Source organism: Dasypus novemcinctus, chromosome 3 (genome assembly GCF_030445035.2).
Source record: "Dasypus novemcinctus isolate mDasNov1 chromosome 3, mDasNov1.1.hap2, whole genome shotgun sequence".
Taxonomy (NCBI): domain Eukaryota; kingdom Metazoa; phylum Chordata; class Mammalia; order Cingulata; family Dasypodidae; genus Dasypus; species Dasypus novemcinctus.
In genome coordinates, this window is record NC_080675.1 from 59,063,888 (window position 1) to 59,080,187 (window position 16,300).

Below are 16,300 nucleotides of genomic sequence, written 5' to 3' on the forward strand. Positions count from 1 at the left end.
ATTTCAACCCAAAGTGATTGCTTTGCCTCTGAACTTACAGCATTTATTTGGATCTTAATCACACATTGCCCTGTGATATCTGACACTGGTTTTATCTTTTTCAGGTTTTTAATTAGCTAATTTGAACATTAATTTAATTCATTTAAAAGTCATTTTGTGAAACACATACACAATGCTTAATACTGGGAATATTGAGAAGACCAAGATAAATTCTGTACCCATCTGTTAAATGGAAAAATTCTATACATAACCAGTTATATATGATTCAGTGTGATAAGCACACTTTTAAGAAATTATGGAACCTGTGGTAGTTTGAGCCTTTTATGGACCCCAGAAAAATCATGTCCTTAGACTTACTCCATTCCTGTGAATGTGAACTTATTGGTGGGACATTTGATTAGGTTATTTCAGTTGGGGCATGGTTCAGGGTGGGTCTTAATCTTCTCACTGGAGTCCATTATAAGTGGAATTAATATGGAGAGACAGACAAACAGAAAGCCATAGGAACAGTGAGAAAACCACTGAAGCCAGAAGCTGAAAGCAAGGAAGCTAGGAAGAGAAGGGAGAGTGCAGCAGATGCTGCCATGTGCCTTACCATGTGGCAGAGGAATCCAGGATTGCAAGCAGCTGGTCTTCAAGAAAAAAGCATTGTCTGATGATACATTGATTTGGACATTTTCATGGCCTCAGAATTGTAGGCTTATAAGTTAATAAATGCCCACTGGAAAAGCCAACCCATTTCTAGTATTTTGCATTTCAGCAGACTAGCAAACTAAAACAAAACCAAAGAGGAGGAACCTAATCCAAACACAGAAGAGAGATTAGGAAAGACTTCATGGAGGTATCAGGGCCTGAGCTGAATCTTAAAGTAGTTAGCCAGAGTGGTAGGTATGAGACAGGACATTTCAGGAGCAAAAACAAGGTGAGAAACAGGCATGGAGGTTGGAAACAACAAAGCATTTAAGGGGAATTATTAGCAGTTCACTGACTACATAGCAGCGAGGTGTTGGAGACGAAGATCATGGGGACTGTGAATATCATGCTGAGTCTGAGCTTGATTCTTCAGGCATGAGGAACATAGATTTTAAACAGAGGTATGATTTGGTCAGATTTACATTTTTAAAAATTGTGGTTTTATATATATGTATATATTAAACAAATTTTGCCATTTTAGCTATTTTTAGTGTACAATTCAGTAGTATTAATACTTTCACAATGTTGAGCTGCCATCATCCATTTCTAAAATTTATCACCCAAAACAGAAGCTTTTTACCTATTAAACAAGACCTCCCCATTTCCCCTCCTCCCAGTTCCTGGTAACCTCTAATCTACTTTTTGTCTCTATAATTTGCTTATTCTAGATATTTCATATAAGTAGAATCATACAATATTTGTCCCTTTTATTGCCCCTTGCCCAGTTTATTTCTCTTAGCATAATGTTTTCACGTTCATCCATGTTGCAGATTTACATTTTGAGAATCCAATCTAGTGTGGCAGAATTTTTTTTGGAGTACAAGCCTGGAGGCCAGGTGATCAGTCAAAGGAATGCTGCAATAAGTGAGAGACAGTAAGTTTTTGGTAGTAAAGATGGAGAGGAGGGAACAAGTTCAAGATAAACTAAGAAGACAGAATTGACAAGACTTGGGTATCAATAGGTCATGGGAGGTTATAGAGGGGGAGAAATTGAGGGAAAAGCCTGAATTGGAAATATAGATTTGGAAATCATCAGCACAGAGGAAGTATTTAGAATCATGAGACCAGATGAATTTATCCAGGGTAAGTGTTGATACTGAAGAACACTGAACAAAGGATGGAATCCTTAGGAACATTCACATCTTAGAGGTAGACTAGGAAAAACTCATGAAAGAGTTAAATAATATCGGGGATATATACGGAGAATTTGGGGTGTTTGTTGCATAGGAAATTGAACTGAAGGAGAGAAGAATCAGCATTGTCAAAATGCAGCAGAGGCTTCTACGCTGCTTAGTTAAAAATCCTGCTTCCTTAAAACATAGACAGTAACGAGCATCTCAAGCTTCATCTTTTCCTTTTTAATGATGCCTGCACTATCAGAGTACTCTAGCATTTTCTTTTTTGTTTGGCATATAATCGTGTACAACCATTTTATTTCTTTGAGTCCCTGGGAGTATATTTTTATTTCCTAAATACCGTGCTATAAAGATCAAATTCTTAAGTGTGTTTGCGCAACTCAAAAATAAAGATATATTAAGAAAAGGAATAAAAAAACACTGATCTAGGTGCAAGACATACTTAAAGAAAGTTTTACTTTTGGTTGTATTTTCTTTGTATATTATAAATATTTATTTACTTTGTTGCAGTTTGAAGTAAAAAATTTCCAAAATGTATGCTCAACAATAATCATTAAATGTTTGCCGCATACAAAAAAATGTAGCGGAGAGGTCCAGGAATTTCATAAAACATGGTCACTGGATTTAGAAATAAGAAGGTCACATAAAGAGGAGTTTCAGGAGGGTGGATTTGGAAGCCTGCATGGTGGGTTAAGGCATAAATGGGAAGTTAAGGAGTAATGAGAAGTAATGAGAATTTCAGAAGTAAAGGCAGAAATTGTTATATAGATTGTTCTTTCAGGACCTTTAGGAAAAGGAGAGGGTAGCTCTTAGATGGTATGTCCCTCCAACTCAAAGGATTCTAAACACCTTGCAAGAAAGGTCTAGCAACATACCGTGTGCATATTAATATTCAGTAAATATTAATTAGATAAATGAATCTAATGAAAATATTTACCCAAACCTTCAGGTTTTCACTTAGCCTTTCTTCCTCTTGTGTGTCATGATATTCCTTTGCATAGGCCTTTTTTTTCCCCTTTAAATTATTCAGTCCAGTCTCTTCAATCCCAGAAAATGTTTGGGTACTTACACACAAAAATCTCCACATCCCATTCTGAGAAATTAGGCTTAAGCCATTTCCCGCTTTGGTCATTAAAAAATAATAAAAGGTGTTATTGCACAGTAATCAGAATTCTTTCAAGACATGCTGTGTACATTAAAACTAAGTCATATTCCTGTCATAATTACTAGTATTAGAATAACAAGGCTGTGTGTTCATCTCTAAAAAATTTAATGTTGTTTAGCAAGTTGTAATAGATGAGAGGCTAGGCTTTCAGAATTTAAAGGTTGAACTTCATACCCTGTGGGTGCTCCTTAAATAGTTATTGGATGACTAATAAGTTATTTTGTGGGACCTTACACAGGTGAGATGATTGTCGGAGCTGATGGAGTTGAAGAGGTAAATTCACACCTTGACTTGAAGTATTTTCAGGGAAACTTTAGTGATATCCACACCACACATAAACCATATTTTACATATTCTAGAGTCTCTTACAAATCTGAAAGGAAAAATTATAATTATCAAGACAATAAAGTAAAAAAATTGTCTCACATGGGAGATTGTTTCTAACTATGTTTGCTTAGAAATTTGTTTTGGGAATGAGTTCAAGTCTTATGGAACAGAATTTTCATTCTGGGAGTACACTTTAAGCTGCCCCCAGGTTACTTGCTATTGCAACAGGGTGAAATCTTATGATTCATATTCAGATTGCTGCCTACTGAAATCTTAGTCAGTCTCCCCTTTTCCTTATTGTGCCTCTTATTTTTGATGGCCTAATTGTCACATATTAGTATTGTGACCATATGAAAGCTATTCATTCATTCTACAGTCTACATTCATTCTGTAAATATGTAAAAAGACTGCTACTTTCTTTGAATTTCTGGGAGTAAAGTGTATGTTTCAAACATAATCTTATTTCAGTCCAGTCTCTTCAATGCCAGAAAATGTTTAGGTACTTTCCACAGAAATCTAAATTTTACAGTTTAGTGGTAGAGGTAAGTCATATTCACAAATTGCTATAATAGGAAGTAGAAAATGCCATAAAAGATTACAATACTAAATTCTATGTGGTGCCCCTACACATGCTGTATTTCCAGTCTGGCACAATTAATTCCTAAATTGAAATTCATAGAGCTAGAACTTGCAGAAGAGTAAACAAGGAAGAACATTTTAGAAGGGGGAGCGTGTGACCTGGGCCTGGCTCTAAAAGGATAAGTAGAATTTGAATATAGATATAATATAGTAAAGCTTTCCCATTAAAGAGGGAAATTGTATTAATATGTACATGTGACATTTTGTAGATAGTAGAATCAGAACTTCTTGGTGATCTGATGACTTTTTTACCACATGCCAGGCTGGTTGGTAGTAGTAGACAGAGCATAGGTGCAATAAGCTATATCAAGTTTGAATCTAACCTCTACCATAGCCATGTGATTTGGAATAATGTATGTAAACTTTCTGTGCCTATTTTGTCAGCCAGAATATAGGAATAATACCTATTTTGGGCTAGCATATCCAAACTAATTCATTAAACAGTGACTTAAAAAAAATCTATCTACTGGGGTAGGCAATGGGGAATTAATGTTTAATTGGCACACTATTTCTGTTTGGGGTGATAGAAGAGTTTTGGTAATGGATGGTGGTGATGGTAGCATAACATAATGACTGTAATATGGAACACTGTACTACAACTTGTTTAATAAAAAGATTAGCATATTACAATGCAAAAAAAATCTATCCACCCAAAAATAATGTGATGTGGAATATTTGTACTTTTAATTTTCAAGAAATTGGAAACACCTTGAAATTCTCTTAAAACAAAAACAAAAACAAAAAAGTAGATAGATGCGTCCCATGGCTGAATGTTAAAAAGACCATGATTGGGAGTCGGAGGACCTGGCTCTAACACTACCCAGGTCCTAGTCCTTGCTCACATCACCTCACTTCCCTGGGCCTCATTCTTTCTCTAAAATGAGAGGGTGGTCTTGACTTGCGCTAGTACAGTAGCCACCAGCCACCTGTGGCTGTTTAATGCCTATAGTCCGTATAAAATATGCACCAGATTTCAAAGACAAAAAGTATCTAAAATACTTTGTGAATAATTTTAACATTGATTACATTTTGAAATAGAGTTTTGCACACATATTTAATAAAAGAATATATTTAAAAATTAATCTCACCTTTTCTACTTTTTGATATGGCTACTAAAAAATCTAAATTACGTATTTTTAATGGACAGCACTGGTCTAGAATGTCTCTAATATCTCTTTCAACTTTAAAATTCTACCAAGGAGACGATGGACACGTAATTCATAGGTTTGCTTTCCTTGCCTTGAGATTACGGAAGAACTGGCCGGGCGTGAGCCGGGAAGGGGCGGGCCCCGGTCGGAAACCTTAGGCCCTTTTGGCCTTTGCCCTTGCTCTGGAAGCGGGAAATACCCGGCCCGGGGGCTGCGTACGGGCGCGCACCGTCCATCTCCGGGCGGGGACGTCAGGGGTCCGGGAGCGGCCGCGGCGGGCCGGGCGGGGCGGAGCGGGGCAAGCCGTGGAGCGGGTTCGTGCGTCAGCCCACGCGCGGGGAAGGAAGCCGGCCCGAGGCCCGGGGCTGCGGGCGCCGCGGCACGTCCGCAGGCTCCGGCGGGAGGTGGCGGCCGCTGAGAGGCGGGAGAGCCGAGGGCGGGCCTGGGAGGTGGTCCGGAGGTGGGGCGCCGCCGGGGGCCGGCCCGCGCGGGCTTCTTCTGAGGGTGCACGGCCTGCGCTCGGCTGCCCGAGGCTCCGAGGCGCGGGGCGGCGGGCGGTCAGCGCGGCCATGGGCCGCGGTTGGAGCTTCCTGATCGGCGTCTTGGGCGCCGCGTGGCTGGTGGGCTCAGGCCGCGGCGGGCAGCGGCCCGCGGAGACGGCGGCGCAGAGGTGCTTCTGCCAGGTGAGAAGCGCGCGTCGGTGCCCGTCCGCGCGCTCCCCGCCTCAGTTTGCGCTCCGGCAGGTGGAGGGGCTGGGGCTGGGTCTCTGCAGGTCCTCCCGCCCGGAATGAGACCCCGGTGCTTCTGCTGGTGGCCGGATCTGAGTCCTGTGCAGCTCGCCTGGAGTGGCGGGCGCCGGTCGCCCACCGCAGCGTGGACGTCGGCGCCCCTCCGGGGCTTGGGGTCGGGGTGGAGAGAGGGGTGTGGGTGCACGCTGCGTGTTTTTACGGAGTTGGCTGACGCATCTTTCTTGATCCTCCCTGCCCTGACAGAAGGTGCACAGTGTGCGCGCGCACAGTACTAGTGTTGTTTTCACTGAGCCCTGCTCTTTCTAACTTCTGCCATGACACGAAGCTTGTGTGTGATGTGTTCGTGCTGGTGCTTTCACCAGCGTTTCGGGCCTGAACAGGCTCTTGGGGGCGGGAGGCCAGGCGAATGGTTTCGTGCGGCTTTTCTGCGTCTAACTTCCATTGCCTGGTTTCTTTGGGGCCGCGGTTGCCCTGAGGCAACTCAACGTGTGCTTCCTTTTCCTCGAAGGGAGTGTGATTCTCTTACAGTGACACCCATTAGCTGGTCTGAAGTAGGAGGATGTATAGTCTTTACCCCTCACTGCGCAATGTAGTTAAAGCCTTATCATGGTCATTTTCTTCTGTTATTACGGGGTGTGGATTCCCTGACTAAAAAATTCAAAGAAACACTAATAGTATTTCAAAGTGACGCCTTGTTAAAGCCACCTTTAGGTTAGCCTCTGTTGATAAAAATTACATTTTATAAAAAACTGAGGGATGGGCATCCAAATTATTCAAGTGGATTTTATTATTTATTATTAGAAATAATATTTTATGTGTGTAGGGCCATGATACTATTTTGTAGATGAAAGCAATACTTTAAATATTATGAGAAAAAGAGGAATCATCGCTTTCACTGCTTCAAATACTTTTATTTTGTTGTTTTGTTGAATGACTTGGGAGTTGAGTGAGTGTTATCCGGGAAGGTGCAGGGAAATTGAGGAAAATTGCTGCTTTACAGCTGTGAGATTGAGAAGCTCCTCTTTAGTGATTGTAAACAGCCACAATTAAGTACTTCAAAGGGAAACGGATCATTTTTCTTCTGATTAGAAATATAATATAATGAGAAGTTTAAACATTTAAAAAATAAGTAACAGAAATGATGTATTCAGTGCTGAAAGAAAATGTTTCACATAACATTTTCAACTACATTCTAGAGGTTTGGATAAAGGAATAAAAGTACGTGTTGTACTCTTTAACTTTAACTTTTTGATTCCCAATAACTCTTTTAGATACCTGTTTAAAATTAGGGAAATTTAATTTTTTTACATTTTTCCCCCTTGTTTTCTGACTAGTGATTGAACTTCCCCCCCTTTCACAGTATCTTCAGATTTAAATATTCTTTCAGCACAAAAATCTGTTAAGATATTTTTCCTTTTGGAGTGGCTGTTTTTCTTTTTTGGGGTCAACTTAAAATAATAAATCAAAAGTCACATAGTAAAAAACACAATTTTTAAGAACAATTATAAACTATTTACTTAAAAAAAACCTTAAGAACAAAAGCCATTAATTCCAATTCAATAAATGAAACAAATAAAAATTTATTTCAGTTATATTATGGCCAGTAATTGAAGGGGTAGGGGTGATAGGGTAAAGAGGGGAGAGGGTAAGTCAGGAATAGACACGAAAAGAAAAATGGAGTCAAGCATATAGAGATGCACATAAAAACAAAAGAGAGAGATGAAAGAAGAAATAGAGAAAGAAAAGATAAGGGGACATGAATAGTGTAAAATAATTTAACAAACTTTTATCATCACATCGATAAAGTATACATTGATCCAGTGCTTAGGTTACAGACTATGGCCTGATCCCTGTCCTGAAGAGCTCACTCTTTAGTGAATAATGTTCATCTGAGGGAAAGGGGCAGTTCTAAACACCTGAAAGAACAAAATTAGTAAATGTTACTAGAAAACTAAACTAAAAAGAAAATTGTCACCTAATGTTTGGAAATACAAGTTAAAGTCTTCTCTGGTATTATTTGAACCAGAGAAGTCCTATTGATTCTGCTTTGTTAATAGGCTTTATCCCTTTTCTCCCTTCCTAGTACCTTTCTTACCATTCTTTCCACTTCTGCCTTGGGTTACCACATCACCAATCACCTTCACTCTGTTACATGGGTGCTTGGGACTCAGTTAACAAACACAATGTCAGCTCTGATTTGAGCCAGAGCAGGATGTAGTTATATGATTTTAGTCATTGAAGTAAAAGGTATAGAGCCCAACAAATAATCGGATTAAATTCAACAAGCATTTATTGGGGCCTGCTGTGGACAATCTGGGGAGGAGAGATAAAAAAATGAATAAAAACATAGTTCTAATGCTGTAGAATACTAAGCTTAGAATGTAGTTGGTACTCAGCAAATGTTAAGGAAATTACAATACATTATGTATTACGTGAGCAGGAGCATATTTTAAAAATTATTCTCCTTAGCAAGCCATTTGCATGTTTTTCTAGAATCTCATGTGGGTTGACTGCTCCAATGATTCTTTGAATTTCATCAATTTTTGTGTATTTCTGTAAGTTGGATACTTGTACTTGACATCAAATCCTACTAAAACCAATTTCACTATTTGTTGCGAATTCTTTTGATATCAGTGCTTCAGTGTTTCTCAAAATAAGCTTAGGATGTGTAAATCTTCCTTATATACAGTCCCAGTTTTTTTTTTTATCATTCCATTTTAACATTTTTTAATTTTTAACTTATTCAGTAAAATTGCCTCTGCCTACCCTTAGTTGTATAAGCCTATGGAGTTTTTAACACATGTATACATTTGTATAATCACTCCCATTGTCAAGAGCCACCCTTTCTTTAAACCAAAATAATATTCACAGTACTTTTGTAATAGGATTGGCCTTGAAGTTAGTGAACTCTCAAAGCTTCTTAATTTTAGACAATTACTGCCCCATTATGTACCATTAGATAGAATGAGTGTAACAGAATTTTACATTCGTGGAATCCCAGAATGCATTAAAAAAAATTACCTCAGAAGAATTATTGAAGCCCAGACTTGGAGGAAATATGGACATCTTTTTTCATTTAAATTAATTAGAACTGAGTTTGGGAGAATGGGTGTAGCTCAGTGACTGAGCACCTGCTTCCTATCTACAAGGTCCCAGGTTCAATCCCCAGCACCTCCTAAAAAACAAACAGAGTTTGTTTAAAATATTTGATTGACTTAATGCAGCTGGTGCATAGTGGTACAGTCAGATCCACTTAATTGAATACAAAAAATCTCTAACAGGCTAATGAGAGAGTAGCTCAAATGATCCAAAACGGCTACTCCAAAAATGGGTTATTTTTAGTTTGGAATGCATTGTAGATATGGTCTATATATGTGTATTACGTCTGACTAACCTATCAAGTGTCTTGTTTAGGTCAATTTAAAAACTAGCATTTATTTGTTAGTGCAAGTGGCTGAGCCATTGGAGAAACACTGTTGATGAAAATATGTTGGGTAGTTGGTAGAAATAAGCCCAGCCTTAAAACTTAGAGGAGTCTTTGAAATAGGTTGCATTGGAGAGGTAGCCATTGACTCTTAGGGCCTGCTACCCTCCACACTTTTCTGAGCAAAGTAATTTGAGGAAATACTTTCATATTGATTGCCATACTTTTGGGTCATTTGACAACAATTTAAAGTTGTAGCAAAACCAATAGTTTAAAGCAGAAATAGTTCTTAGCAGTCCATGTCCTTAAATGGACTACTACTTAGTATAGAGTCTTTGCTTGCTATTTTCATGCCTCATTTAATAGAGTTGTCCCAGTGTATGTACTCTGTTAATGAATCAATAATTTCAGTGTTCTTTTTTATAGTCACAAAACACAATAAAATTAAATACACTGAAAGTTCTTGCCAAAGAAACACTTTGAGCACTTTTAAAAGGCATTTCATGCAAAACAAGTATGAGGAATTTACTCTTGCAGTGCTTTGACTAACAAAAATTTAAAAGATGACTTATGATAGGACCAAAAGTTGTTGGTACACAATAAACTATAATCAGAAAATAGAGAAGAAGCAGGGCAGTGTTATTATTTCCTTTGTTTGGCCCAAACAAATCAGAGTCGATGGAGAAGAGTAACGGAGGCTGGAGTTCTTTGTTCTATTAGGACGACATATGTAAAATTTTTGAAAAATTATAGACTACAAACTTGGCCCTTTTTTTTTTCTTATTCATTAAAAATGTTGTGAACTGCATTGGAGAGTAGTAAAATCGTTTTCCCTGGAAACATATAAGCAGAAGAACGGTAATAATAATGATTAATATTTACCGGATATTTACTGCATATCCTTTTCCCCCTGATGGGAACTATTTTGATTTCTATTTTGATTTCAGATAGAAAATTTGGGGCCTAGAGAGGTTAAATAGTTTGGTTAAGATCAACAACTGGTAATTGGTAGAGATGGGATTCAAACCCAAGAAGGTCTGATTTCAGAGCCAGTGCCTTAACTGCTGTTAAAGCCACTTCCTCCTTGGTGGAGTGGGGTGGGGGTGGGGATGACTGTATTGCTTGGAAGGTTGGAATAGAAGGTCTTCAAAGACTTTCCGACTCTTTAGAGCCTAGGGCTCTACACTGATTGATATTATGCATCAGGCCTAGTTTGGTCTTCATAAATACCATCCCTCAAAAAGGCCTTTTAATCTCCACCTGTTAGCTTGGTGCTGCCCTGGTTATTACCTGACGCTTAGAGCGGGGACTTCAGATTTTGTGTGCATGGAATCACTTTGGGGGTGGGGTGGGGAAGATACATTTCTTTAAAAATGGAGACTCTTTTGGTAGGGCCAGAGTTCTGTTTCACTTTGAGAGATAGTGTAGTAGTTATTGAAGCAGTTTAACACAATCTGAAGTACAGCATCAGGTCATCCTTGTTACTGGTTGGTGCCTGTCATTTGGTCTCAGGTCTTACTTTAGGTAATAAGGTGGGTCTATTAAACTGGGTTTCTACCTTAGTCTTTTCCAGACACTCCATTCTGGAAATATGCCTGGATCTCTAGTTTCTAGAATGGGACCTGACATTATACTTGCCAAGCTTTCTTCCAGGGATCAGGTTCTGCAGCCTGTTGGCAGGTTTATCTGAATTGTCAGATGGTTTAGATTTCTGAGTATCTACCTGTCTCTTCTTTGCTGGGCTCTCACCAGCTGCTGAAACCCCTGCCACCCCTATGCTGTGTCTGTTACTGCCCTACTTCTATTAGATATCTAAGGTAAGGTGCAGAAGATTTAAAAATCTCTCACTGTTCTGCCTTCTTCTCTACTTTTGGGTTCTTAAGGTTATAAACCGTTTCTACTCTAGAGGCATCTTGCATTCCTTTCTGGTTTGGGGCTTCTTATAACTTCCTTTGTAATTTGAATATAGATGCAAAGGGTTGTTTTAAAAGCCATCCTCCTTTATTTGTTATATGAGTACGTTCTTATCTCTTGTAATTATGTGGTATGTAGCACTGAGTATCACCATAGGTGGCACTATGGTTCATAGGTGTAATTAGTGTGGTGTAGGTCCCTAGTGAATGAGTGAGAGTGGATAGCATTCATTCATTCATTCATTCACTCATTAAACCATTACTCATTGAGCAATACTATATGCTTTCTTGAAATACAGTGTTAGGTACTGGGAATACAATAATGAAAAAAATATGATTTTGCTATCAAGGATTTTATGGTTGAGTAGGCGGGCGAGAAATAGACAAATTCAATACTTTGAAGCAATTCTTATGTAGTAGTATGTGGAGTGTCCTGGGAGCGTATAAGAAGGGCAGTTCATGGAGCAGGTGGGGGTGGTACCCGAGGGATAGCTTCCTGAAAAAGATGTTTTCTCAGCTGAGTCTGGAAGGTATATTTTTACCTTATAAATTAATTTCTCGGGAAGAGGGTGGAGATGGACTGTTTCAAATTCTTTCTTTCAAGCTTTCGTGTGTTTGTTTGTTTTTGACTTAGTATTTCTACTTTGCATCTCTCTTTGGCCTTTGCAATCTCTGAGACTGTTAATCTTTGTATACTCATTTGTATCAAAGGGAAGAAACAGTAGCTCTTTTATGTCCTTTATGTCCTTACAAGTTCTGCTTTTAAAGCTCAAAAGAAAAAGGAGTGAAAAATAAAATCATCTAAATTAGAAGCATTTTTGTGTTGTTGGTATCCAAAACTAGGACTCTGTATTTATTATACATAGCGTTTTTAGGAGGAATCAAGGACATGTTTACATATGAAATGAAAATAGTTATCACAGTGACAAAACGTGTAGATCAGGTTTCAAATAACTGAATTAGCTACTCCAAAACAAAATAAGACTAGGCAAATCAGTAAAACCTTAGTTCTTGAATATTATTGCTATCATCCAAAGGACTCCTATTTCTTAGGTAAAAAAAATTCCATTACTCTTTAGTGATGTTCTAAAATTAAAAGGTGATGCAGGATTTTACATAATCTAAAGGGAGAACATCTAAATTCAGTCCTTAAAGTATTGTTTATTTGCTTCCTTGCCAGTAGATTTTTAAAAATTTATTTTTTATTAACAACTTTAATTCATAAAACAAAAAGAACAGAAAAAGGCAGCCCAACAAGTTATGGAAATATTACTCCTAAAAAGTTCTTTTTCAGGCACTTTTATCTCATCTAATTCCAATGCTAACTCAGTTCTTCCTCTAGTATTCAGAAAGATACACAGATGAACACAGATTAGTTAAATGATATAGCCAAGGTCTCCTTATTAATGAAAAAAATGAAGAGAAAAAAATGCATAATCATAACCATATTTCACAAAACCAAACCCCATATTATTTTGTTACCTTTAGAATTAATATAGGACCAACTTTGCTCTTGCTACAAAACTTTACAGTGTTGTTAACTATAGTCCATAAATTACATTAGTTATAGTTTTCTCTTGTATCACCTCATTCTTAACACCCTGCAGAAGAACATTCCTATATTTATATTATTAACCACAAACCTCATCTACTTCCAAAATCATTGTTTTACATTCGCAATATTCTAGCTGTCCTCCAACTAACATTAATCTTCCTAGACTACTCATTTCAGCCAAAATAACATCCATACATCAAAACATTCATTATAATATGTTACCATCAAGTCCACCATTAAACAACATATTTACATTTGACCTAATTAAACATTCTACGTACATCCAGCATCTTCTTCCTCTTGTTATCCCACATTCCATCTCCCACCAACCTACACTCCATAGCTCAACTCCATAAGTTTTCTTGTATTTAGTTGATATCAGTGGGACCATACCACATTCGTCTTTTTGTGTCTGGCTTTATTCACTCAACATAACATCCTCAAGGTTCCTCCATCTTGTCATGTGCTTCCCCAATTGATTTCTTCCTAATGCTGAATTATATTCCATTGTGTAAATATACCACATCTTGTTTATCCATTCATTGGTTGACACTTAGGTTGTTACCTGTCTTTTAGCTATTGTGAATAATGCCACTATGAACACTGCTGTGCAAATATCTGTTCACATCCTTGTTTTCATAGTAGTGGGACTGCTGGATAATATGACAGTTTCCTGAAGAACTGCCAGATCATCATCTACAGAGGATACACCATTTTATACTCCCACTAACAGTAAAGGAGTGTTCTTATTTCTCCACATCCTCTCCAGCACTTGAAGTCTTCTGTTCTTTTAATAATGGCCATTCTGTCTGGTATGAGATGATATCTCATTGTAGCTCTGATCTGCATTTCCCTAATAGCTAGTGATGTTGAACATCTTTTCGTGTGTCTTTTGGCCATTTGTATTTCCACTTCAGAAAAAATATCTGTTCAATTCTTCTGCCCTTTTTTTTTTTTTTTAAGATTTGTTTATTTATTTATTCCCCACCCCTTGCGGCTTGTTTTGCTGTCTGTTCTCTGTGTCCATTTGCTGCAGGGTTTTTTTCTCTGTGCCTGCTTGTCTCCCTTTGTTGCATCATCTTGCTGTGTCAGCTCTCCGTGGTGCAGGTGCAGGCCAGCCTGCTTTCACAAGGAGGCACCTGGACGCGAATGCAGGGCCTCCCATATAGTAGATGGGAGCTCATTCGATTGAGCCACAACCACTTCCCTTCTGCCCATTTTTTGATGGCGTTGCTTGCCGTTTTCTCATTAAGTTATGTGATCTCTTTTTGTAACATGGAGATCAATCCATTATCAGATATATGGCTTTTAAAGATTCTTTTTCCCATTAGCTAGGCTGTGTTTTTACTTTCTTGACAAAGTCTTTCAAAGAACAAATTAATTTTGAGGAAGTTCCATTTAATCTATTTTTTCTTTTGTTGCTCATGCTTTAGATGTAAGGTCCATGAAATTACACCAAGCACAAGATGTTAAAGATGTTTCTGTACATTTTCTTCTAAGATTTTTATGATTCTAGCTTTCATATATAGGTCATTGATACATTTGGAATTGATTTTCGTATAATGTGTGAATAAGGGTCCTTTTTCTTTCTTTTAGATAAGGATATCAAGTTTTCCCAGAATCATTTGTTGCATAGGCTATTCTGACCCAGTTGAGTGGGTTTAACAGCCTTGTCAAAAATCACCTGACCATAGATGTGAGAGTCTATTTCCAAACTCTTGATTTGATTCCACTGGTCAATCTGTTCAATAATTTGTACTGCACATATTCAGACCCAAGTATAATATGGATCTCTTCTGCAGCATGCTGTATTTTTAAAATTTCTAGTTATTTTTCTTATGTTGTATTTGTTACTTTTATAAAACAATGTTTAATAAATTATTTTAGGTGCTTGCTTAACCAGATAAACATCTAAGAATAATAGTTTCACAACTGATAACATTATCTGATTATGATATGATTCCCCATTGCATCCTTGTATAGGTGCCTTTAATAGTTTGGTTTAGTAGACACAGTTAAGATACTAATTTTAAACATTTGAAGGTCAGGATTGGTTATGTGGTCAGTTTACTACTTCAGTGTTGCTAATTTCTAATGATAAATTTTATTCACCATTCTGAACCTATAAAAATTGTTATGGTACAATATTTAAGGGTTGTTTGGTATTTATGATGACTTATTATTTTTCTTATGAATCCAGTATCACTTCTTTTCAAACATGCACCAAGCTTGTCTCTGTTTATACATCCTGTGGGAAATTAAAATAAAGGGAAATAAAGACAACTGAATTATAAGAATGCAAAGTCTCAGGAAACTCAAGGACAGGAATGCAGCTGAGCTTCAGGAAGGGCAGGTAGAAGTGGGAGCTGGAAAACCGTAGGGAGTCCTAGTAGCACATATACTCCCTATCTCATTTCTCTGCATCTTTGTATATCTTTTAAAGTCTTCCTCTCTCTACTAACTGACTTACATGCTCCTCAGTCCACGGGACAGAATATGGTCTGCATTTACTTGTTTATAGGTCTAGCTATAGGGAGAGATACCTCAATTTCAGATTTCTGGAGAGTGGGGCCATTTTCTAGTTTGGGTCAGATGCCCACCCCTGCATTCTAGGTATATAGGAAGAGCATTATTATTACTGGGTTAATGTCATACCTCATGTCAGAAAATTATGGGGGTGGAGGGAAAGGGAAGATAAGGGCTGGTTGAGTAGGGGGCTGTTTCATGATAACCATGGGAGGGAAAAAGAACACTGTTGTGTCGGGGACATTTTGATTTAATATTTCATTTTCTTTGTAACAGGTTAGTGGTTACTTGGATGACTGTACCTGTGATGTTGAAACCATTGATAGATTTAATAACTACAAGCTTTTCCCAAGACTACAAAAACTACTTGAAAGTGACTACTTCAGATATTACAAGGTATTTTAATTTTCTTGGTATAATAATACTTAAAATTTAAATGGATACTGTATTTTCTTAGGAATTACTAAGCTTCGAAATTGTGAGTATTTAAGATTGAAAGAAGTTTTGTTAAGAAAATTCTGTTCACAATAGTGAACCATGGGGAAGTGGCTGTGGCTCAAGCAATTGAGCTCCCTTTTGCCATATGGAGGACCCGGGTTCAATCCCTGGGATCTCCACTCCCCCCAAAAAAAGAAAGAAAAAAAGGCATCCCAGATTTGTGTGGTGAGGTACAGGCCCCCATGCGGTGAAGTGATGTGTCAAAAAGATGATGATACAACCAGATAGGGGAAAAAAAAAGTGAACCATGTGGTTCTGAATGGTGGGCTCTATTAGATACTTTTTTTTTCTTGAGATACCAGGGCTGGGGGTTGAACCCAAGACCTTGTTAAGTGAGAACCTGGCACTTAACCACTGAGCCATTTTGGCTCCCCTGAGTTAATTTTTTTGTTCATTTGCTTGTGTGTTTTTTTTTTTTTTTTTTTTTGTTCTTCTGTTTTAGAAGGTGTTAGAACTGAACCTGGAACCTCCCATGTAAAAAGTAGGCACGCAACTGCTTGAGCCACATCCGGTCACAGGATACATTT

The 16,300-nt window shown here is 38.0% G+C and overlaps 1 protein-coding gene across 1 annotated transcript in view; it reads left to right on the top strand.

Annotated features, from left to right (window-relative positions):
• The first annotated feature begins 5,450 nt into the window (after window positions 1–5,450).
• Window positions 5,451–16,300, top strand: part of ERO1A (endoplasmic reticulum oxidoreductase 1 alpha) — a 69,969-nt gene continuing 59,119 nt past the window's right edge. Inside the window, exons 1-2 of the mRNA XM_058293423.2 lie at window positions 5,451–5,791; window positions 15,552–15,671. Coding sequence (XP_058149406.1) covers window positions 5,678–5,791; window positions 15,552–15,671 — 234 coding nt within the window. The 5' untranslated portion in view covers window positions 5,451–5,677. The remainder of the gene's footprint in view (window positions 5,792–15,551; window positions 15,672–16,300) is intronic.